Source organism: Corvus moneduloides, chromosome 3 (genome assembly GCF_009650955.1).
Source record: "Corvus moneduloides isolate bCorMon1 chromosome 3, bCorMon1.pri, whole genome shotgun sequence".
NCBI classification, from domain to species: Eukaryota; Metazoa; Chordata; class Aves; order Passeriformes; family Corvidae; genus Corvus; species Corvus moneduloides.
In genome coordinates this window covers 109,375,623-109,397,635 of record NC_045478.1, presented here as the reverse complement: position 1 = coordinate 109,397,635, position 22,013 = coordinate 109,375,623, and the positions used below count along the sequence as shown (strand labels likewise).

The 22,013-nt window shown below is 50.5% G+C and overlaps 1 protein-coding gene across 3 annotated transcripts in view; it reads left to right on the top strand.

The window, feature by feature from the left end:
• The first annotated feature begins 6,673 nt into the window (after window positions 1-6,673).
• The window catches only part of PPP2R5D (protein phosphatase 2 regulatory subunit B'delta), a 27,612-nt gene continuing 12,272 nt past the window's right edge, over window positions 6,674-22,013 (top strand). Inside the window, exons 1-10 of one of the 3 annotated variants that reach the window (XM_032104233.1) lie at window positions 6,674-6,778; window positions 7,575-7,664; window positions 14,138-14,375; window positions 15,493-15,692; window positions 16,086-16,196; window positions 17,560-17,652; window positions 18,109-18,239; window positions 18,347-18,406; window positions 19,086-19,194; window positions 20,063-20,116. In XM_032104233.1, the coding sequence (XP_031960124.1) occupies window positions 6,752-6,778; window positions 7,575-7,664; window positions 14,138-14,375; window positions 15,493-15,692; window positions 16,086-16,196; window positions 17,560-17,652; window positions 18,109-18,239; window positions 18,347-18,406; window positions 19,086-19,194; window positions 20,063-20,116 (1,113 nt within the window). In that variant the 5' untranslated portion in view covers window positions 6,674-6,751. Of the gene's footprint in view, window positions 6,779-7,064; window positions 7,175-7,574; window positions 7,665-14,137; window positions 14,376-15,492; window positions 15,693-16,085; window positions 16,197-17,559; window positions 17,653-18,108; window positions 18,240-18,346; window positions 18,407-19,085; window positions 19,195-20,062; window positions 20,117-22,013 lie in introns of those variants that run through there. The other 2 variants (XM_032104231.1, XM_032104234.1) reach the window with 2 other exon arrangements.

The following is a 22,013-nucleotide window of genomic DNA, read 5'->3' as shown; positions in this document are numbered from 1 at the left end:
GTGTTGCAACGTGTGGAATATGTAAAATTTTTTCTTAAGAAAGGAAGTTCTTTGATGTTTGATCTCTGTATACTTTTAAGCCTGCTCAGCAAGAAAGGCAATTTTCCATGTGTTAAAAACCCCCAAATTAATTGCCTTGTTGAAGCTTAGGTCTTGAGGTGCTTCAGTGATCTCAGACCGAGGGGGAGGTTATCAAAGATTTGGAAAAAGGATGCCCACTGATAGTGGACACAGAATTTATGGGCCACAAAGACACCTGGTAGAACTCCCAAAGGAAGTAAGGAAGAAACTAATAAAGCCAACGTAGCAATTGTCCTGAAATCAGCTGCAACTGGGTAAAATGTAATTCCATCAGGGAATTACATCTGTGGCCACCAACTCAGAGACCACTGGCCCAAGAAAGCCACAGACCCAAAAGAAGAGAAAGAGTGGGTGTGCCAACTAATTAGTATGAGAAGCAAGAGAATAATTAACCAATAAAAGATAGAATGACAATTAATAGGAGAACTATGTAACTTGTAGCCAGTGAGTACTAATTCCTTTGTTTGCTAAAATGTATAAATTGTAAAAAGTTTTGATAGCTGCTGTGCTTGATTTGTGGAATACCACAGAGCACCCAGGCTTGTGCAACTCCTAAATAAACAATCTATGCCTATACTCTTGAGTGTGTAATTGTTGGCTTGTTGCACACCAGGTAACAAATCCAACTTTTGCAGACAAGATGAGGGTCCTGCACTCATAGAATCACAGAACAGCTGGGGTTGGAAGGAACTTAAAGATCAACCAGTTCCAACCCTCCTACCATGGGCAGGGACACCTTCCACTAGACCCAGAGCCCCATCCAGCCTGGCCTTGAACACTTCCAGGTTTGGGGCATCCACAGCTACTCTGAGCAACCTGTGCCAGTGCCTTGCCACCCTCACAGTAAAGAATTTCTTCCTAACATCTAAACCTGCCCTCTGTCAGTTTAAAGCCATTCACATGTCCTAGCACTACTCGCCCTTCCAAGAAGTCACTGGAAACTAGTGGTGGCAGATGAAGAGCCAGTGAAACATTCCCTGCAGTATCAGCACTAGCTGGTGATTGCTCTGTCTCTGCCTTCGGGGTTACAGACAGGACAGCAGTGCACTGCAGAGAGCAGCCATGCTCGGGTGTTCTGTTCTGTCTCCCACTGCCACTGCTGGGCTGACCCATTGGAATACCTTCTGTGTTCCTGTGAAGTGAAAAAGCGGAACAGTTTCTGGAAAATGGCTCTTCAGACAAGTGGTCTCAGCTGTCTTGCATCCATTTCTTCTGAATTGTTGCCAAGTGATCCTGTACCTGCAGGGCCCTGCTGCTCCACAAAAGCTCTCTGATGGAAGGATTCCGTGCTAGTCTTTTTATTTTTTTTTTCAGGAGAATGCCGGCCTGTACCAAAGGGGGCGTTCCATCAAAATGATGGAACATTGAGATTCCAGAGAAATACATGAATAAATTAATCCCAGGAGCAAAGAAAAGGCACTGGACCACAAAGGAGGAAGCAACTGTTAAAATACCAGCCTCTACTATCCATCAGTTATGGAAAACTAGCAGAAAGTACTGTGTAATGAGCTGATATGCATTGTATTTTGTTTCTACAAGGTTCTCCTAACATTTGAGATTTTCAGAAATTTTCTCTAGATCAGATCATAATTGCTAAAACTTTCAGCCAGGCTATTGGAAAAACTGGTTGTACTTTTGCTGCTTTGAACAGCAAATGAGTGTGTTCTTGTCCATTTGATTTTGTTTCATTTTCTATGTCTCATTGGGAAGACTGAGTTCTGCAATTGAGGATTGTCAGGAGCTTTGGGTGGTGACAACATCATGAGTGGTGGTCACTCCAAAAGCAGGCTCTGCAAAGGCTGTATGGGGCTCCTTGGGAGTGTCAGTGTAGTCCTGTGAAGAGGGAATTGCAAGCTGCTGCACAGGCTTTGAAACAAGGAGAATAGACTAAGGGGTCACAAATCCTCTGAGATGCCTCAGAGTGGCATTTACTACTGGGGACAACTAAGGAAAATTACTTGCAAGTCAGTCTTTGTGGTGTGAGTCTTAATACCAGCTGGCTTTTTCTCTGTGCTAGAAAGAAGCAAGTATTTTCTTGTGGAGGCCTTAAGCTATTCTCAGCATTTCTAAATGCTTCCCTTCCTTAACCACGTAGGTGTATAAACAGGTGCTTGCCTGGTCTCTCCCATCATAGCAGATATTTAAGATTCAGGAATCACCACATCTCTTTTTTAGTGTAATGTCCTCTGTGCTGCTCATACATAATTTATAGAATATTGAATTGTAGAACCATACAATCGTTAGGGTTGGAGAAGACCCTCAGGATCATTGAGTCCAACTGTTAGCTTAGCCCTGCCGTGTTCACTGCTAAACCATGTCCTCAGATGCCACATTTAGACATTCTTTGAACACTTCCAGGATAGTGACTCCACCCTGGGCAGCCCGTTCCAGTGCCTGACCCTTCCAGTGAAGAATTTTTCCTGATATAAACTCCCCTGGGAAAATGGCACTTGAGGTTCTTTCCTCTTGTCCTATCACTTGGGACCTGGGAGAAGAGACCAACCTACACCTTGCTACAAAGTCCTTTCAGGTTTCTGCAGAGAGCAATAAAATCTCCCCTGAGCCTCCTTTTCTCCAGGCTGAACTCCCCCAGCCACTCCTCATCAGACTTGTGCTCCAGCCCTTCTCCTTCCTTGCCTGTCCCTTCTGAAGAGTTTATAGACACCCCTTGCAGCACATCAGTTGTGTGAGTCATCCCACCAATCTGAAGAGGTTCTTCCATTTGGGATCAGTACTTGCCCTTCTGACCTACTGAAAGAGAGTACTGGGCCTTTCTGTGAGTGGGCCTCAGAAATTACCACACACCTTCCCCCTCAGAAATCAATGCACAAAATCCATTCTGAATTCCAAGTTAACCCCTGTGGTGGAATTCTGGTTGACTTGATTGTGGAGGCAACAGTCCACTACAAACCTTACTTCTGCTGCTGCTGTAAGCAATCCAGGGTGAAGTTCTGCCGTGTGTGGTCAACAAATTCTGCATCTGAACAATGCAAAACAGCTGAGGGAATGTGCTGACACAGGATTTCTTACCAGCTAGGTACTCCATGTAGTTCTACAAAACATGTACAGGAAAAGCAGGAAAATCCAGTCAGAGAAAAGGCTGGGAAAGAATTTGGGATTTCTTAGCTCAAGGCATGAACAAAGATTACAATAGAGCAATAGTAGAAACTATTGCTATGGGCAAGGACACGTTCCAAAGAGTTTCTGGATATCTGCAATGATCCCAAGGAGGCCTGGAGACAGACCATGGGGCAAGGACATAGGCTGCTGGACTGCACCAGTGTCAACCTCCTTCCCATCATGTATTCTTCAGAGGCAGCTGCACCTGGATCTACCAGCCTGATCTGGAGATGAGGAAGACTGATGGAAAGCAAAGGACAGCAAATGAGCACTGATCCTAAGTAACATTTTCAAGAGAAGGAATGAGAGCTGTGCATGGCTGTGGATGAGCTCAAACAAATCTCCCCAAAAGACAGAATCTGGAGCAAGAGATACTGAAGGGACCTGGAAAGACTGGGAGAAAGTTCTGGTTAGGAAACCACTGTGAAAAAAGTCTCTGGAGAGCACAAGGATATTCAAAGCAGCAGAGAAATAGAAAAGGGGCAGAGCCATCTCCTTTGAGATGGTACTTGAAGGGGGAAGGAAAGCCAAGGAGAGGTGAATTGAGGCAGAGCAAACACTGCAAGTTGCTGATAAAGGCAGCCTCTGGAAATGCAGAGGCCTGCTAGGAGGACAGCTTTCTGCTCCTCAGCACCATGGGCTTCTTCATCTGCTTACCCAACTGTCTCCTCCTAGTTGAGAAAATTACGGAAAATTCAGATGGAAAGGACCGTGGAGCTATCCTTCCATGCTGAATGCATCCTTCCTGAAGGCAGGAGAATCCACATGCCCCCCCACCCCAAGCTGCTCCCAGCCCCCCACCTTGCAGTCCTGGGGCAGGGGCTGCCTTTGGGGCAAGACAGGACTGCTGCGTCTGGCACAGGAGGTGCTGCAGGCTGGTGGCATAACAAGGCTTGTAGCCCCAGAGCAGGGTGCATGAGATGACCTCAGGACTCCATGCATTTGCCAGGAAGAGGTCCCAGGGCTTCTCCCGCAGGATCTCAGTACATGCGTAAGCATAGGATTGGCAGAAGCTCTGGCTCAGTGCTGCCTTGGTGGGCGGCCCCTGATGTGGGGAGATCCCGAGGGACTCCCCACTGACATCCTGCAGTAACAACCTCCTGGAAAATCTGGAGATGAGATCTTCACGTTTCCCTCACTATCCAGGAAAATGTTTTCCAGGTTTAAGCCTCCGCAGAGAAGAGGGCAGCATGTGCTGTGAGCAGGCAGGGGCAGATGGAAGATGTGGGGCAGGGAAGATCAGGAGTCAAGGAAAGGGCTGTGAGTAGATGAGGGGCCAGGGCGGGTAGAAGAGCTTGGACTGGCAAGCACTGGTGTGGAGAGAGATTAGATAAGGGTGCAGTGGAGGCAAAGAGAGGCTTCCAGGAAGTCCTTCACTACCTGGGCTGGGGAACATGATTCCCCAGGCACCTGCTCTGGGATGCTCCCCGAGGGGGCCGGAGGAGATAAAAGCTGTCTCCATGCCTTGGTTCAGCGGGATGAGCCCTTCGGGATCCGTGGACGCAGGGGCTTGGCATGGGACAGCCCTGCCCCCCGCTGGCTCCCCTCTGCCTTGCACCCGCAGCCCCTTTGCCCACCGCTGCTCCCCCAACCCTTGTCCGTCCCCCACAAAGTGCCCACCACGGCTGCCATCCTCCTGAAGCTCCCAAAAGCTCCCTGCCCCTCGCCTCACAGTGTTCCCAATGCCCAGGACTCCTCCAAGCACTCCTTGCTCCTTTGAACCTAAAAAAGCCCCTGCCCCATTGAGCCATCCAGCAGCACTGCTGCCCGTGAAGCTCCCCGAAAGGGAGCTCCCCAAAGGGTGCTCCCGCTTCCCCCATAGCCCCTGATGCCCTGGGGACCCTCAGGTGCCCCCCTTGCCCTGTGGAACTTCATAATGCTCAGGGGCTCCTCTTGCTGCCCCCTGACAATTCCACCTTCTCACCCTGCCTGCATCCAGTGGGGCAGGAATTTCCCGAGGTTTTCCTCCAGTGCCTTCCTTTCGGAGATGACCTTGGTGGCCACCTTGTGGCACACAGTGTTAGACAGAAGTTAGGCCCTAACACCAGTCACTTGACACTGGGACAAAGTCAGGGGCCAAAATCAAGTTTGGTGAAGCTGAGCTCCTCCAGGACCAAGGAAAGCCAATCCAGAATTCCATGTGACAGCTTATGACAGGGAATGGCGATAGCTACGAACTCTTCAAGCAAGTGGCTTTTACTTGCTCACACTGGCACAGTTCCCTGCTCACAAGCACCCAGATGGTTGTGCTGGTGCTGTGGCCAGGGTCACTTGTGCATGATACAGAGGAAGGACAACAGAAACCAGGACCTTGCTCTGCTGCTGGGGATCCTGTGGAGTGCCAATGGCTGTCAGGTCAATGAAGATGATAAGCATGCTCACAATAAGCACTGATCTTTCACAACACTCTTAGGGAATTTTTTTCCCCACGTGCCATGCCAAGTTAGTTAACCCAATGACTGAAAAGACTGCGCTCCTGCTGAAGCACTTTTGACACCGCCCACTCCCCTGCTTCTCTCCCTACTCCCATGTCACATTCCACGAGATTCTTACCACTGGCTTGGCTAAAGTAAATGGGAGCTCTTGCATCTCTGGCAACACGCCAGCAGACACCACCTTAAGGACAATGACAGTAAGGATTGACCTTAGACCTTCTAGATATGAGCCCTAACGAGGTGGCCCTTTGCCAGCAGGTCCTGCTTAGGTCCATGAACTCAAGGGCAGCTTGCTACCTGCTGGTTGCTTTTGCCTCACCTTGACCACCAGCTTGAAGGTGACACATGCAGGCTGTTGGATGTCATCCTCCCACTGTGAGGACACAGGACCACCTGCCAGTGAGCTGGTCGGGCTGCCCCATGCAAGCAAGGAAGTGTCCTGACCCCATGTCCCAGGAACAGCCTTCTCCAGCAGCCACAAAGCTCTACCTGTGCTGGGCCTCGCAGTGCTCACACGCACATTTCCATTCACCCTTGGATCCACCAGGCTCATTGACCCCCTTATTCCCAGCGGCAGCCTCCCCCAAGCCGTGTATCGGAGCACTAACAAGCACCCGCCCCGCAGAGGTGGGGTGCGGACCCTGGGGCCAACAGCTCAGGCTGCTGGGGCTCCTCCTCCTCGAGCGCTGCAGAGCAGACCCGGGCAGGACAAGGAGCCCAGTCACTCTTCCTCCCGCTCTGCAGGAGCCACCTGCACGCAGCGAGGCCCCGAGAGCCGTGGGCAGGCCCTGCCGCGTCCGAGGAGGCCCGCACGCCCCGAGCCCCTCCCGCGGGAAGGAGCCGGAGCCGATCCCGAACCCGCGCCCGGGCCGCTGCCCCGGAAGAGCCGCTCTCCTCCAGCCCCGCCCCCAGGGGCGTGCCCGGCGCCCGCGCGCCCTTTGGCCAATCAGAAAAATCGGCCGCCCTGCGTCAGCGGCACGCGGCGGCGGCGGAGGCTGTTGCTAGGCAGGCCGGCGCGCCTGGCCCAATGGGAGCGGGGCGCTGCGGCCGGGCCCGGGCGCAGGCGGCGGCGGCGGCGGCGGCGGGCGCGGAGCGGTTGGGGGCCGGCGCTCACCATGCCCTACAAGCTGAAGAAGGAGAAGGTGCGGCCCTGGGGGCGGCGGTGGCGCCGGGGGAGCTCCCGCGCGCGGCGCGGCGACCGACGGCTCGCTCCCGCCGCCCCTCCCCGGCGCGGCCTTCCCTCGGCTCAGCCCTCGGGCGGGGGCGCGCGCGGGGCTGTGGCCGGCAGGGGGCGGGGGCGCGGGCGCGCGCCCGCGGCGGGCGGGTCGGGTGGCGCAGGAGGGCGACGGGGGCGCGCGCGGGCCCGGGGGAGGCGGGCGGGGAGGGCGGGAGGGTGCGAGGGGAGGCCGGCGGTGCCTCCGTGCGAGCCCGGCCCGGCCCGGCCCGCCCTGCGCGCTCCGCCGGCCGCGGGGATGCTCCCGGTGGGGGAGGTACGGCCGCACCCGCGTCCTGGTCCCGCTGCTCCCTCCGCCGGCGGGGTGAGGGCCCGGATCCGCTTTTGCCGCCGCCCGGGGCGGCCGGGCCGGCGCTGTGGATGCCCTGGCACCGCGTATCTCCGATGGGGCCGCGCCCCGGGGAAGGGCTGGGTGGGCACGGGGCCCTGTCACCCGCAGGTGCCTCGCCGCGGTCAGCCTGCGGTGACCGGGACGGGAGGTGCCAGCATCGCTCCTGGGCTTGGGTCCGTGGCTCGCCCTGGGCGTTAGCTGCCGGGGGAGCCATTCAGGGTGCCCTTCTCAGGGAAAATGGGCTGGGAGTGGATGTCCGGAGCGGGGCGTGCTGCAGGAGTGGTCTGTGGCAGCACACACCTGAACTCTGCAGAGAGATGCTAAAATTCTGAACAAGGTAAAGTTTTCTCTGAATGTGTTCTCATCCTTTCAGGAGTCTCCAAAGTCTACCAAAAGCACCACAAAGCCTGGCAGCAGCAGCAGCAGTAGCGGGAAGGATGGTGGGGCAGAGAATTCAGAAGAGGTAAGGCTTTCTCATTGGGTACAGCAGTGTGCATGTACAACTCACCTTTGGGGAGGACTTAAATCTTTCAGTTTAGCTACTTCAAGCTGTTCCACCAGATAACACATGTCACCAGGATCTTAAGAAGTCAGAGAAGAAAAATTGGCCCAAAGGGAACAATGACTATGGATGAGACTGGATGAGTCTCATACCCTACAGACCTGCAAAAAGACATTTGGCATGAAGCTAAGGGCAAGTGCTGCTCACAGAGGTGGGCAGGGCATGGCAAAGTTGGCTGCAGAAAGGGACAAGCCATGATTATCAACGAGGTGGAAGCCTGACAGATGGGAGCAGCTTCTGTGCTCCTGTCAGAGCAAAGCGCAAGAAACTCTGTTGTCACTTTATGTCAGAGTGGGAGAGTAGTGAGAAGCAATAGGAGAAGATCTGTTCTTCTGAGGCGTTTTCTGGAGGAGTGAGATTAGGAAGTAATGGATAGGAGCACCTGAAAGAATAAACTGCTAGAGATTAAGTGGTTCTCCTTTGGTATAACAGTCTTGTTGCTGAACGCAGCATTTCCTCACAAGAAGGCACAGTCTGTATTCCCAGATGTGCAGTCTCACTCTCAGTTTTGATGTTGCCAAGGTAGATACATTAGAATGGCCTCAGCAGAATATGATAGTATGATAAGCCATCCTTAGAATTAGTGCAAATTTGTGTTCAGTGGAACTTTTCTGGTAGTCCTGAGTTCGTCTGGCACTCAGGCAGTGGTTGTGGAATTTGAGAATTGGCTCAGAAGAATGCTGTATGCATGGCTGAGGAAGCATGTATGTATGTGTGGTTTATTTTTTTTTAATACTGCAGTTTGGCAAACAAGCTGTGCCACTTCTACATCCATAGAAGCCTGTGTGCTTCTTTGTCTGGAACATGTTGCGCTTGTAATTTGGAGGGTTGGGCATGGGAGACGTGTAGGGCTAATGAAGACTAGGAAGAAATGTGTAGTTCAGTGGCACGGTTGTAGTCAATGTTATTTTACAGTCTACTCCAAAGCACAGATCTGCATTGCAGAGCCTCAGAAGATAACCCTTTTATGAGCCACTCAGTTTTGTGCTCATGCCTAACCTTCCATGTGGCCAGCAAGGAATCAGTGTGTAACTCTGTGTGCCTTGGAGCAGGCAGCAGTTTTGTAGATCCTCCATCCTGGCCTTTGCCTCTGTCCATTTTATTGTGTTCCACAGCTTGGTAGAGAGCTGTCTGTGGGCTCCAAGGAAGTGAGAGAACTCCTGCATTGGCATTATGGGGTCAGACTTACCTTTTATTTATGTGGCACTCTTTGCTGAGTTCACAGCTCTGGAAAGATGTAGGAAAGCCTGGGTCTTGCAATGGGTAGCCAACAAAGCAGGTCACTCTGATGTGCCCCTCCAAATCAGCAGTGGGCTGTGGCACTGCTCTCCTGGTTACAAGTGGTGCAGTAAGAAGGGAAGAATGTCACAGGCTACAAGCTTTCTTCTGTGACCTGAAATGGCATGTAATGTTTGCCTGGGTGCAGAAGAAACTTAGACGTGATGTGTCTAAACTTCCCTCACACAAAACATACCCAGCCACTTCCTCATACTCCAGACAAAATCCAGCCCTCTTTTAAGATGGAAAGCTGTGTCTCCTTTGATCATAAGAACAGAGAGCAGAGCAGAAAGGAGACACCTCTGCAGTGTTTACTTCCACAGGTCTCTTCTTCCTTTCTCTGTTGAGTCTGCAGTGAAGTTTGTTCCCTTTTGGTGCTTTTCTATCTCTGGAGTACTCTGCTGCAGAATGGAAGAGAGCGCTTTGCTTGATAAGAAGAAATGTATACCAGTTTGAATGCGATTTTCTTGCTCTTCAGGAAACACAGAAAGGTATTTTGACTTTCACATTGTGTGAGGAATTAGGTAATGTGTGCTGGGAGCAAAACTCCTTCCTTGTGTCAGAAGCAAGAGGTGGTTTGACTTGTGAAATGCTGGGAGTGGTATTGTCTGGTGGGGTTGATGTGCTGAGCCCAACCTGGATACCTTTGCTGCCATTGTGAGAGTTTCATGCCCTGTGAATTCCCCTGTGGAGTTACAGTTGGTTGGTTGCCTGCCTGTTCTAGGGTGAAAATTGGGTGCACTAAAGAGATCTATCCTTTTTCTTCATATCTCAATAGATGCTTAATGGGCTTGCAGCAGGGGAGCAGCATTTGGGCAGCCCTCTTCCAGTATGTGCTTTCCTCTCTCACACTGTGCTCCATGGAGCAGGGGCAGGAATCAACTTTAATTTATCCTGGTATCAGAAAGTTGTGACTTGTTTTGCAGGCAACTTGTCTGGCTGGTGGGATGAGTAAAGCTTGTTGCAGAGCAGCTCTGTTTTGATGGATCTGGCCAAATGCAGTGGATGAGGAGCTCCTATGGGGATCTCTGTGGAGGGAGATGAAGAGGGTAGGAGTCAGTCCAGAACCCCCTAAGCAAAGTGCTTTGCTCTCTGCAGCGAAGGAGCTTTTAGTGGAGCTGATCTTGAAAAGCAGGCACATCCACAAGGGAAGGCAAGTGTTGGATTTCCTCTTAAGTACAGGGGTACTGCAGCGCTCTTTTAGTTTTACTCCAAGATGAGCATCCATCTGATGTGAACAGCCAGCAGAGCTTGGCCAACCCCTGGCTTTGAGGGGCAGTTTGCTTAGGAAGAGGCAAGGAACAGTGGAGTAAAACATGAGAGCAGGGAGTGGGAAATGAAAGGTGGGTTTGGTTCAGTCCCCCTGGAACATGATGAATATATGAATGCAGAGAATTTCTGTGTAAGCTGTTTAAGGAAAAAAGAGAAATAATGTCAGAGACCAAGGCAGCGTTGAATGAGAGGATGAGAAAGAGTTACTCCTCCTGGCCAGAAAGACTGGGAGAGGCAGCTGGGTGGGGAAGAGAGTTAATGACCTGGAAGTGGGAGCAGGCATTAGCAGCAGTAAAGAGGGGAGCTGCTCTGCAGCCTCAAGGGCAGCTTGGAGCCTTGCTGATGAGATTTGCAGCTCTGGGAGAGGGTGCACCTTTTCAGTGAGCTGCTGTATTTTCATGTTTTGCACATGTCTCCATGGGGCTTGTTACTGCAGTACCTGGAGTTCATTATTCAGAGACAGGCATTACAGTGCATTCATGTTACTTCTGAGGCAGAGAGCCTGATTTTAATAGGGTAGCTGTGTAACAGCAGACAAAGAGAGCAGGTACTGACTTGAGGGATGGGAAGGGAAGAGTCATCTGAAGAGGAGGAGCTGAGAGCAGATCTGGGCTGGGAAGCTTAGCAAGCAGGGGATGCTCAAGGGACCAGTGAGGCAGAAAGGGCTTCCCGAGTGGCGATGCACCCAGCTGCAGTAGGAGTGCCTGCAGAGGTGAGGTCATGCACGGGTATGGGAGTGCAGGAGAAGCTAGCACAGCTCAGGATGGCTGGGGGAAGAGGATCTCTGTTCTCTGGGGTGAAGAGGAATGGCACAGAGCAAGCTCAGGGCCTGGGGCTCATTGACTTGTGCAGGCAAGTTCCTAACAAGGAGGAGAGGTGGTGGGAAGCACTGGGGAGGGAGTGCTCTGGAGCCAGGGAGCCTGTGTGCTCGGTTTCATTTGGGGCCAGCCTGTCCTGTTGGCACAAGGAGCTGCTCCACTGCAGTGGGGAAAGTGGGGCTGCCCCTCTGTGCTTGGTCAAACACCTTTGTGCTATTCTCTGGTCACTTCAGCACGTGCAGTAACAGCCACAGCAAACAGTGTTCCCCAAGCTATTGGCTTTGCCATGGTGTGTGAGCCCTGCTTGTCAGGAGGGGGCTGAGCCTGCTCAGATGGAGGGGTGCCTGCAGCCATCGAGCAGTTGGCTGGTGTTGGTGTCAGGGAAAGAGGCTGTGCATGGAGAAAAAAGCTTTCAGGTTCAGTAGTCTGCTGTGTTTTCAGGGATGGAAACTTCAGAGAAGAAAGTGTTAGGAAACTTAAAATAAGCCTCTTCTGATTCATGTGGCCAAGGTAGGAGGTGTTGAAGGCAGCAGGACAACAGGCCTGCCACAGGAAGTACCTTCTGAAAGCAGGGATTCAACTTGATACCAGAAAGTGCCTGTACAAGCAGTCCATCATAAACTCTCTGGGCACTGCAGCATATGAGTATATCTGACCTCCCCAGCCATCAGTTTTTGTCTAGCAGTCTTGGTTGTGTGACTTTTGCATGTGCATGACTGTTTCTTAAATAGCTGGCAGCTGAACCTGAAGCTATGTTTTGTCTCTCTTCGTGCAAGATGTTGAAGACTGTAGACTGTTGAAGCCTAGTGGCAAGGACTTTTCCAGCCCCCTGATGCAGCCTGTTCACATGCAGTAAACGCACCATGCTCTGAGCATTTGCCCGTGGTGTTTCTGGATGGGTGAGGAGTGCACAAGCGTGTCCCATCAGCTCAGAGGGCCCATGTGTCCTGCTTCCTTCAGTGTTACCTGGAAGGCCACCAGTTTCTCTTTGTACCATCTTTTCTCTGTGGTGGCTCAGCATTCAGATTTTTCCCTTCTTTCCTGTGGAAGGAGAATGATGCAGACCCAAGGACTCCCAAAGGCATCTGGACAACAAGGCTCACTTGCCTTGATACCAAGTATTCAGAATTAACTTCTCAGTCTTGGAAGCTGGCCAGCAAGGCTTTGTCCTGACTTAACTGAGCAGAGACCACTGTTTAGTATAAGTTGCCTCCAGTTTGTAGTCTGGGCCTGCTTTATTTGGCAGACACTGCTGTTTTTATCACAAGCTCATCTGGCTCCCTCCTCTCATCATGGGACAACGCTGCTCTGTGAAGGGAATCAAAACAAATGTAAACTGTAGAGAGTTCAAATCTTGTTGTCTCCCCCCACCTTGGCTTGGAGCTGAGGTTGAAACAGAACCACTCAGGATTTCCTTCAAACAGAGTCAGACCAGAACCAAAATCTTTCTGATTTCTCATTCAAAGTAATGACTTGACAAAAAAAAATGATGGTTTGTGTTGGGCCCTGTTTTCCCTGTTTTTCTTTGCACTTGCTCTATAGATCCCAATCGGTAGAGCACCATCTCCCTGTAGACAGCTTCTCCTGTTCCTTACCCTGCTGCCTTCCCACATGCTGCAGGTGCAGTAACTCTTGCTCTTGCACTGCTGTGCTGTGCTGCACCTCTTTGGAAACCAGTTCAGGGAAAGGACTGTGCAGAGTAGCTGCATCTCAGCTGGTCCTCACAGGAAGAGATTGGCCATCGGGAGGATGGAGAGCTCTGCTGAGCTCCTGCACTCCCTCAAAACGCTGCTGGTTGGTGTTCTGGTGAGGTGTGCATTTGTACCACTGTGCTCTGTGTGGCAGCTGGGAATTATGGGGAAAGAAGGGGGTGATGTCCAAGGATTTCACTCACCTCTGCTGCCCATCCATTGTGCTATTCTTGTTGTATCCTAAACAGATTTATCCTGCAGCTCCTTGGCTTCATGTACCAACAGGAAGGAGGTGGCTCACGCAGCACAGCCAGGGTAGGCTGGGTGCTGTCTCCAGCTAATCCCTCTGCTTCCTGGCAGGATGTTGCCCTCTTTTGTGCTGAGTTTTCCATAGGTCTGGTCAGTGTGAAATTAAAGGATCAGTTATTGAGTCATTATGATCCAATTGGGACTTGAATGAGCAGAGCTTCAGCAAGGTTGGAAGAGAGCTGAGCTGAGCAAATACTGGTTTGAGTTTCTGGTCACATGCTAAACATGAGAAAGTGCCTCTGTTAGTGCAGTGTAACAAGAGTGCAGTGGGAGAGGAGAATGCAGGCAGAGAGTTCGTGTGACTAGAAGGGGTGATGTGGGAAAAGCCCATCTACAGAAGTCCAGACAGCAGTGAGGCAGAGATGGAGAGAGCAGCCAGGATGCATTGGGAGAGCCCACAGCCTGGGACCTAAGATTGCATATGTTTGTATGTATGGTCCATGCGGTTTGTAGATTAGATGCTCCTGGACCACAAATGCAGCAATGATTTTAGTAGTCTTCACTATTGCCTTTCCAAGGCCCTTATGTCTGCTCTGTACTACATACTGCCTTTGTTTTTCCCAGGTGATTCCCTGCACAAGGACAAAGAAGCAAATTGCTGGTTTCTAAGCTTGCTTGTTGTGTGTTGTACATAGTGCTGCAATCAGAGACAGCAGCATGCCGAGATTTCTGTTTGGACCACAGAAAGTTCTTATTGCTGCTGCATGTAACGTGTTACAAGATGTGACTTCACTTTCCATATCCATGGCACTCACTGTGCTGAGAGGCTCCGGTGTCTTTGTGGTACCTCACAGACATGAGTAAAACTGATGTTTGCTTTGCAGATATGCAACAAATGCAACCAACAGCTCTAGAGCTGGCAGAAACACGTGAGATGCACTCAACTGCAAGTGCAACAGTGAAGAACCTGCCCAGTTTCTTCATTCCAAGAAGATGCTGTTGTTCTCTCCTTATGAGGTTTGTAGGTAAAGCTTCTGAGTTGTTTTACTCTCTTCTCACCCATCAGGCCCAGCAGCCGCAGCAGCAGCCGCAGCAGCAGCCGCAGCAGCAGCCACAGCAGCAGCAGCCGCAACAGCAGCCAACTTCAAATAAGCGGCCCAGTAACAGCGCTCCCCCCCCAACCCAGCTGAATAAAATCAAGTACTCAGGGGGACCCCAGATTGTGAAGAAGGAGCGCCGGCACAGCTCTTCCCGTTTCAATCTGAGCAAAAACCGGGAACTGCAAAAACTCCCAGCCCTTAAAGGTAAAGAGGCAGTGGGGTGGGAGCTGTATGACAAGCTGCAGTTTCTCCAGGCAGAGTGTGGTGGTGTAAGGGCTCTTCCCAAAGCAACCAAGTGTCCAGCTAGTTTTATGGGCAGCAAGGATGGTTCTGGGAAAGGTGCTCGGCTTGTTAGCAGGTAGAGAATTGATGGATGGCCTAAAATAATCAGAGTATTCTCAATGCAAACTTCATACTTACCTTCCTATTTGAGCTATTTAAACCCTTATGCTCTATGTACTGAGGATTGCCTCAGATTCTTCAGCAGGTTGTGCAGGAAGGCGGTGAAGTGCAGAGACCTTGGTGCAGATTGTCCTTGGTTCCTACATCCATCCATTCCTGGGGAAGGACCAGGCCTTCTCCTCATTGTGTTTCCATTGCAAATTATGATAGCGGAATTGAACCTGTCCATGTTAGGGGAGCTTGGTATTAGCACTTAGTGTACATTATGTTGCAATTAAACATGAGTGTGGGCAAGGAGAAAGCATTTTCAGCAGTGACTGTGCCAGAGCCATTGCTGAGGTTGCTCACGGACACAGACAAGCTTTTGAGGAAGAGCACCTGCCTTGCAGCTCAGTAGCATTCTGCTAAGTTTGTGTCATTGGCCAAGGCAGTGTGTAGTTTCCAGTTGTATCAGAAAGAGAATCTGTTAATGTACAGCTCCTGCAACCCTGGCCCCTCTCTTCTGCCCTATTCTCTGGGAGGAGTGTCAGGCTACAGTGTGTGCTGCCCAGCTCCCTTTGTGTCTCTGTGGTGCAGGACGTGGCTGTCACTGGTCTGTGATGGGAGCTGGTTGAGTTCCTTTTTCAGTGTACTCTGTACAGGGAGGAAAGAGATCAGTGCTTATCAGGTTAGAAACTGCTACCATGTTTGAAATCCACTCATGGGATAGTTGCTTCAGAGGCCCTGCAGTCTCTCTGGCTCCTTTGTCCCATGTCCATTGCAGGGATAACACTGCCTCTCCCTCTTCACCACCAACAATTCAAGGGGAATGTGACGGGGGAGGGGGAAACCACAGGGAGCAAACCACAGTGATACCTGGGGAAACCAGGAGGATGTTCTGCCTGGCTCCAAGGACAGATGTCCCTGCTTTCTCTGACAGATGCTCCTCCACACGAACGAGAAGAGCTTTTCATCCAGAAGCTGCGGCAGTGCTGTGTTCTTTTTGACTTCATCTCTGACCCCCTCAGTGACCTGAAGTTCAAGGAGGTGAAGCGAGCAGGTCTCAATGAGATGGTGGAATACATCACACACAACCGTGATGTCGTCACCGAGGCCATCTATCCTGAAGCTGTTATCATGGTAGGGCATGGAGCCAGTGTTTGTGTGGCTTGTGTGCCAAAGAAATAGGGAAGTGTGGGAGGAGGAGGGGATAGGGATTTGTCAGAGAGGAGTGTGACCCCAGTCCTACCCATTCCTTGTCTACCCACCTCCAGAAAGAGAAGTGTGTGTAGAGGTGGTGGTAGTGACAGTGCCTGCTGTGGGGAGAGGTGGAAGCTCTTGTCTCCGGCAGAGATGGCACTTGGGGAAGGAAGTCCTGTGCAGACTGTAACCCTACAGCCTGCAGGAAGGGATCAGTGTGTGGGCACAGCTGTGACAAATCACAATGTGTTGCACTGCAGTGAAGGATTTGCTATGTGGAGGACCATCATGAGGTGTCAGAATGTCATTCATGCACTCTGTCACTCACTTCAGTTTTCAGTGAACCTCTTCCGGACGCTCCCACCATCGTCCAATCCCACAGGAGCAGAGTTTGACCCTGAAGAAGATGAGCCTACATTAGAGGCTGCCTGGCCACACCTTCAGGTGAGGAGGGGTGGGGAATATAGGTCTGGTGAATTTATCTCCAGGAAGTCGAGAGTCCATGTGGAGCTGGAGCCTGCCAGCCCTGCCACTGCTGCTTCACCAGCCTGCGAGGGTTCCTGCGGAAAGACCAGGCCTGCCACCCAGGGGTCAAAGGTGGCTCTTAGGCAGTGCAGGAAGCAAGGGTGTCCTGGGAACTGGCTGATGCCTGTGTGCAACATTCACTTGCAGATGGCCTTAAGACAGACTGGGTGAAAAGGGTTAGGAAAGTGACAGTGAGCATGGTTTAGCAGAGCTCAGCAGTACAAGTCAGGAGGAAAGCTCCAGGCACTTGCACAGGGATGTGTTGTCAAGCAGACAAAGGCAGAAAACGGGGCAGGTACTGCAGAATGAAGCAGAAAATACAGAGAAGAAATAAGGTGTCATTCTGCAGCACTGGTTAATCACTTCTCACTGCTGCAGTTGACATAGGCATGCGAGCGTTGATAGAAACACCGTGTCCTCAGCACCAGAGTGCTATGAATGCTAGGCAGCATTTGTTTCTAAGAATTGAGTCAGCAGCCAGCATGGATTTGTGGCAACTGAATGCTGAGCTTTTTGTTCAGCACCTCAGGTTTTTTTTACTGCTGTCCTTGGCAGGTAGGCCCTACCTGTGGGTGCACGGTCCTATCATTCCTTCAATCCCAAAGTCAGGCCTTTCAAATGCATCAATCTTGTTTGGCCTAGTGGCCCCTCAGAACCACTAGGTGGGATGGATGAGAGTGGACTCATCCCTCTCAGAGAACAGCAGGACCAGAAGTTGATGTTTCAGCACTGACAGCCTTCTTAAAGCAAGCTGCCCTTTGTTTTCCAAGTGGGACACAGCATGCAGTTCTCCTGGCCTGGTGAGGCCAAGCCAACCTTGAGTCAGTACCCAGGAGGCAGAGGACACTGCATGTTTTCCTGGGGTCCGTTTCATTTCTCTGCTCTTCTGTTGTTCCTTGGCGTGTCTCAAGGGCATCCAGTAAATCTGAGCCTTTGCCGTCTCTGGAGGTTTCTGTTCTCTGTAGAGATATGTGCTGAAGATGTGAGAAGAGTTTCCCAGGCCTAGTGTCTTAATCTGAGTAGGTGGGTGTTATCTTTGGAGGGACCTGAGGTGATGAGGTCTCATGCAGATTTGGATAGTTATGTGCCACCAGAGACCCCTGCCCATTAAAGCAAGGGCAGCTGAGTTGATCTGGGTAAGGAAACACTGGGGTTTTTGCTCCTGTTCAGGCTTCCCAGCCTTTCCCTGAATCCTTAAGGAGAAGGAAAACATAAAATCTGAAGTAAACACTGGTGAGAGGACAGGGGGATTTCTAAGTAATCTCTCCTTTTTCCCCCACAGCTGGTGTATGAGTTCTTCCTCAGGTTCCTGGAATCACCTGACTTTCAACCAAATGTAGCCAAGAAATACATTGACCAGAAGTTTGTGCTCTCGGTAAGTAATTGCTGCCCCTGCCACTGTGCACCACCTTTGTGAAGGACATGCAGCAGATTTTGGTGCTTGATGATGTGACTTCTCTGTATTTGTTTTGAATGAGCAGACAGAATTTTCTGTGCAGGGCAAGACTGCGTGCGAGCTGTACTGGAACTCATAACTCATTGTATAGGTGGAGAGGGGCACAGGGGCCTTGCAGGGGAAATCTGGGGATGTGCAGCTTTGTAGAAAGTGCAGGCCATTACTGTGTTTCTGAAGGTGAGAGAAGTGATGATGGTTCCAGCTTGTGACTAGGAGGTCACGTGTTTCAGGGAAATGACCACTGTGCTCAGGGTGCTGAAGGCATCACTTGACTGAAAGAGCTGTTTTTGCCAAGCATGAGCAGTGCCTGGTGTTGGTGGTAGCTTTGCTCAGACAGGCAGTATGCAGGCACTGACTGAATTTCTCTCCTCACAGCTGCTGGATCTCTTTGACAGTGAAGACCCCAGAGAACGAGACTTCCTAAAGACTATTCTGCACAGGATCTATGGGAAGTTCCTGGGTCTGAGAGCATATGTGAGGAGGCAGATCAATAACATATTTTACAGGTGAGGTCTTAGTACCATTTAGACTCCCTGTCTCCAGCATTTTTCCTTCATCTTGCTTATCAAACTGTATCCAGCATTTGGCAATGACCTCTCATCCTTCTCTTTAGGTTTATCTATGAAACAGAACACCACAATGGGATTGCAGAGCTACTGGAGATCCTGGGAAGGTAAGGCCACTTTTGCAAGTCCCAGAGGACCCATAATGAGTGAGGCCTCCCAGCCCAGTGTGCTGTGTGAACAGGCAGTGCCTTCCTTCAGCAGTCCTTGCAGGAGGCACCTCTTCCAGAGAATCTCAGTCTGACAGAGCATAAACTAAAGTACTCTCCAGCCTGCTGATAAATACAGTGGTAGCCTTCTCCTCCCCAGATCTATCTCCTGTTCTTTTGAGTTTGAGTCCAGTCACACTTGCTATCTTGCCTCAGCAGGCAGTAAAAGAGAAGAGCTCCTCATAGCTCTGAGAAGCCTTAGCAATGGGCAGCCTTCTCCCGGGTTTCAGCTTCCCTTCTGTTTGTGGCCTTGTTATTCTGCCACCCTCCTCTTTTGTAAAGCAAAATACTCAAGCAATGAGCTGCTTCAGTGCTGGCCTTCCCCAGAGGTTGTGCCTAAGTGTGTGTGGGCTCAGCCTGGCACAGGACAGAGCAGAGTCCAGGCTCCATCAGAGGCTTTTCCCTGTGGTGTCTGCCAAGAACACTCTCGCTGAGCACGTTGTGCAGGCTGGGCTGCAGCAACCATGCTTTTGGGGGATGCTTCCTCAAGGGGCTGGTGAGAGCTAGTATGTGTTGTGAGGTGAGAGACACTGTATTTCTCCTGGGTAAAAACTTTAACAAGATTCTTGTTTCTTCTCAGCATAATCAATGGATTTGCTTTGCCTCTGAAGGAAGAGCACAAGATGTTTCTCATCAGAGTCTTGTTACCACTGCACAAAGTGAAGTCTCTCAGTGTGTACCATCCACAGGTGAGAAGTGCTTCAAGTTCCTGGGGCAGATTGGGATTTTGCAAAAGCTTATAGCTATTATAAGCTCTATATATTTATATTAGTTTCTAAGCTAATTGTTTATAGCTATTCACCAGGCCACATTACTGCATTTTACAGAGTTCTTGCTGTGAGGTGTTCTGGGCTCTGCACTAGTCCCATACTGTAGTGGTTGTCCTATTCTTGTGGTGTCTGGGCCTGTGCCACTGGATGATAGGAGGGTATCCTGACATTTCCCCCTGTCGTAATGCTGTGGCTTGCTTTGTCTTTCTGTGCTGGAAGCTTGTGAAATATTGGGGGCCTGCTGAAATCAGAGAGGGAAATTTCCTAGCTGCAGTCATCAGCTTGTGCATGTGGTGTATCAGCTGTTAGTCACCACTGAGATATGTGGAGAAGTTGGTGTGCTAGTCTGCTAGATTGGTTTAGAGATTAATTTCTTCCAATTCTGAGTACATAACAGAAGACTAAAGAAGATCACAACTTGGGATAGGAAGTGAAAAAATATGGGTACTCAGTAGAGATGTCTGTTCTCTCAGCCCTGTTTCTATGGGGCAGGGCTTTGTGTCAGTCAGGTTTGTTCCTCCCCATTGCGTGCAGCTGTGCTTGCATCTGAATGTATCGGCTGTGGACTGCTCTGGGTGACTGAAGTTTTATCCTTTAAATTGCACAAATGTCCCAAGCTCAGGCCCTGCCTGCTTGGTCTTAAAGCCTTCACTTGCCATCAGAAAACTGGATTTGTTTAGAGCTGCAACATAATGGGCATGATGTTACTTCCAGTCTAGTGGATGGGGCACTTTAATCTCAGGTACACTTGAGGAAGCTCTAATCTTGCCATGTGTTTTTCCTGCAGCTGGCGTACTGTGTTGTACAGTTCTTGGAGAAAGACAGCAGCTTGACAGAGCCAGTGAGTAACCTTGCTTCACTTCTGTGTGATAGTCAAGTCCCAAAACGCTTCACAGCTTCCTTAGAACAGCCTTTTTTCACCCTTTCTGTAAAGAGGCTGGGAATCAGTGGTATTGTTTACTGGGTTTGCCTGGCTCCCTGTGGACAGAAGGGGCTGTACTGCTCATGTGCAAGCCTTTAGCATGCTCTCCTGGAAGCTTCAGGAAGGTGGACTGTAGTCTTCCTTTGTGCTTCAGATCTTGGTGTAGCAGAAGGAACAGGATACCAAGCTGTTCTTCCAGGGCAGAGCTTCTGGCTAATGAGAGGTGCTGCAGAGACAAAATACATGACCATCTGGTAGAACCAGAGCTTGTGGGAGCCTTGAAGTAGTAAGAGTCCCCTCCACACTGCTGGAGTTGGCTGCAGAATTGTAGGGATGAGGTTAGGAACCTGGGACACGAGGTCTTAAGCGTGCTGCTGTTCCTTCATGAAAGTATTCTCCTTCCAGCCTTAGCATCAGTTTGCTACCTTCATAGAGATAAGTCACATTGTAGACACATTTGCCTTCAGGATATAGTGCTGGGGAACAGCAGATTCTAAGATGTGAGCAGTGTCGATGGAGACCTCACATATTTTAGTTACTGGCTGCACGGACCTGCGGTGTTAACCAGGCTAAGTGCCAGCTTGGCAGAGGGTGCAAGAAGGAGACAAGTGTTTCTCCACCCACTGCAGGCCAGCAAATGTCTTCTACAGAGCTGAGCTTCACAGGCTCAAAACAGCAGATGGGCAGAGAACACATACTTCTGTCACTGTAGCAGGGAGCACCAAAAGTGTGAGTGTTTTAATGAGTAATGCTGGCTGAGGTCGTTCTGTTCTCTGGCTGAAATGTGTCTGCTCATGGTGAGCCTGCCTGTGCTGGGTAGAAGCTGGTCAGCTGTTGTCAGCTTTCTGGCTCCACAGCTCTGACATCAGCAGTGCTGAAGCAGACCTCCTAGTTTTCCTTTAAATATGGGTCCTCCATTTCCTTTGTTCCCAAAAGCCTGCTCTGAAACAAGCTGCATAAAGTAGCTTCCTGGTAATGTTGAGTGCTTCCTGTGGCGGACATCCAGTCCAACAGCCTCCTGCCAAAGCACCTCCTAGGGTGAGGGAGAAGAAAGAAATAGAAATCTGTCAATATTTCCAGGATTCACTTTGCATTATCTTATTCAGATAATAAAGCTCCACAGCTCATCACTGTTTCCTGGATAACAGTTTAGTGGCCCCTGGATTACAGACCCAGGTCTGGTTTGGTGCTTGTAGAAAGCAGTGGAATGACCCAATTTCATTACCTTCAGTGGGTGTTGTGTCTCAACCAGACATACCAAGGCCATATTGCCACACCTTGTGTTCTGTTGAAGCACCTTGCTTGTGAAGGTTTTGAATAGACCCCCAAGATGACTGGTGTTACTGAAGTGTGGAAGAATTACAGGGTTTGTGCATCAGCAAGAGTCTGAATGCACCGGGACATGTTACCAGCAGTGCTGGAAGGAGGCCAGATTACTCCCTGGGTCCACACTTGCCTCAAATGGGCCTTCCAGCAGCTTGCTCAGCAAGGCTTGACATGGTAGCTCTTGCCTTAACAGCAGTCTGAAAGACTGCCAGGTGAGCAAGGCCTCAGATGTGCTCGGTATTAGCAAACACAGACTCCACACACCTCACACCACCTTAGTTGTAGGTGAAATTGCTTCTGAGTCACTGAAGCTAACTCTTACCTGAATGGCAGACATGAGTAATGACAAACACGGAGATAATGAACTGCTGGCTTCTCAAGCCTTGAGTTGGCAGAAACATAATGCTCAGATATCTCTAATCCTGCTGTTGCATTGCCCACTACTGTCCCTCTGCTGCTCTGAACTTCCTCTCAAGTGCTGGCTTTAGGA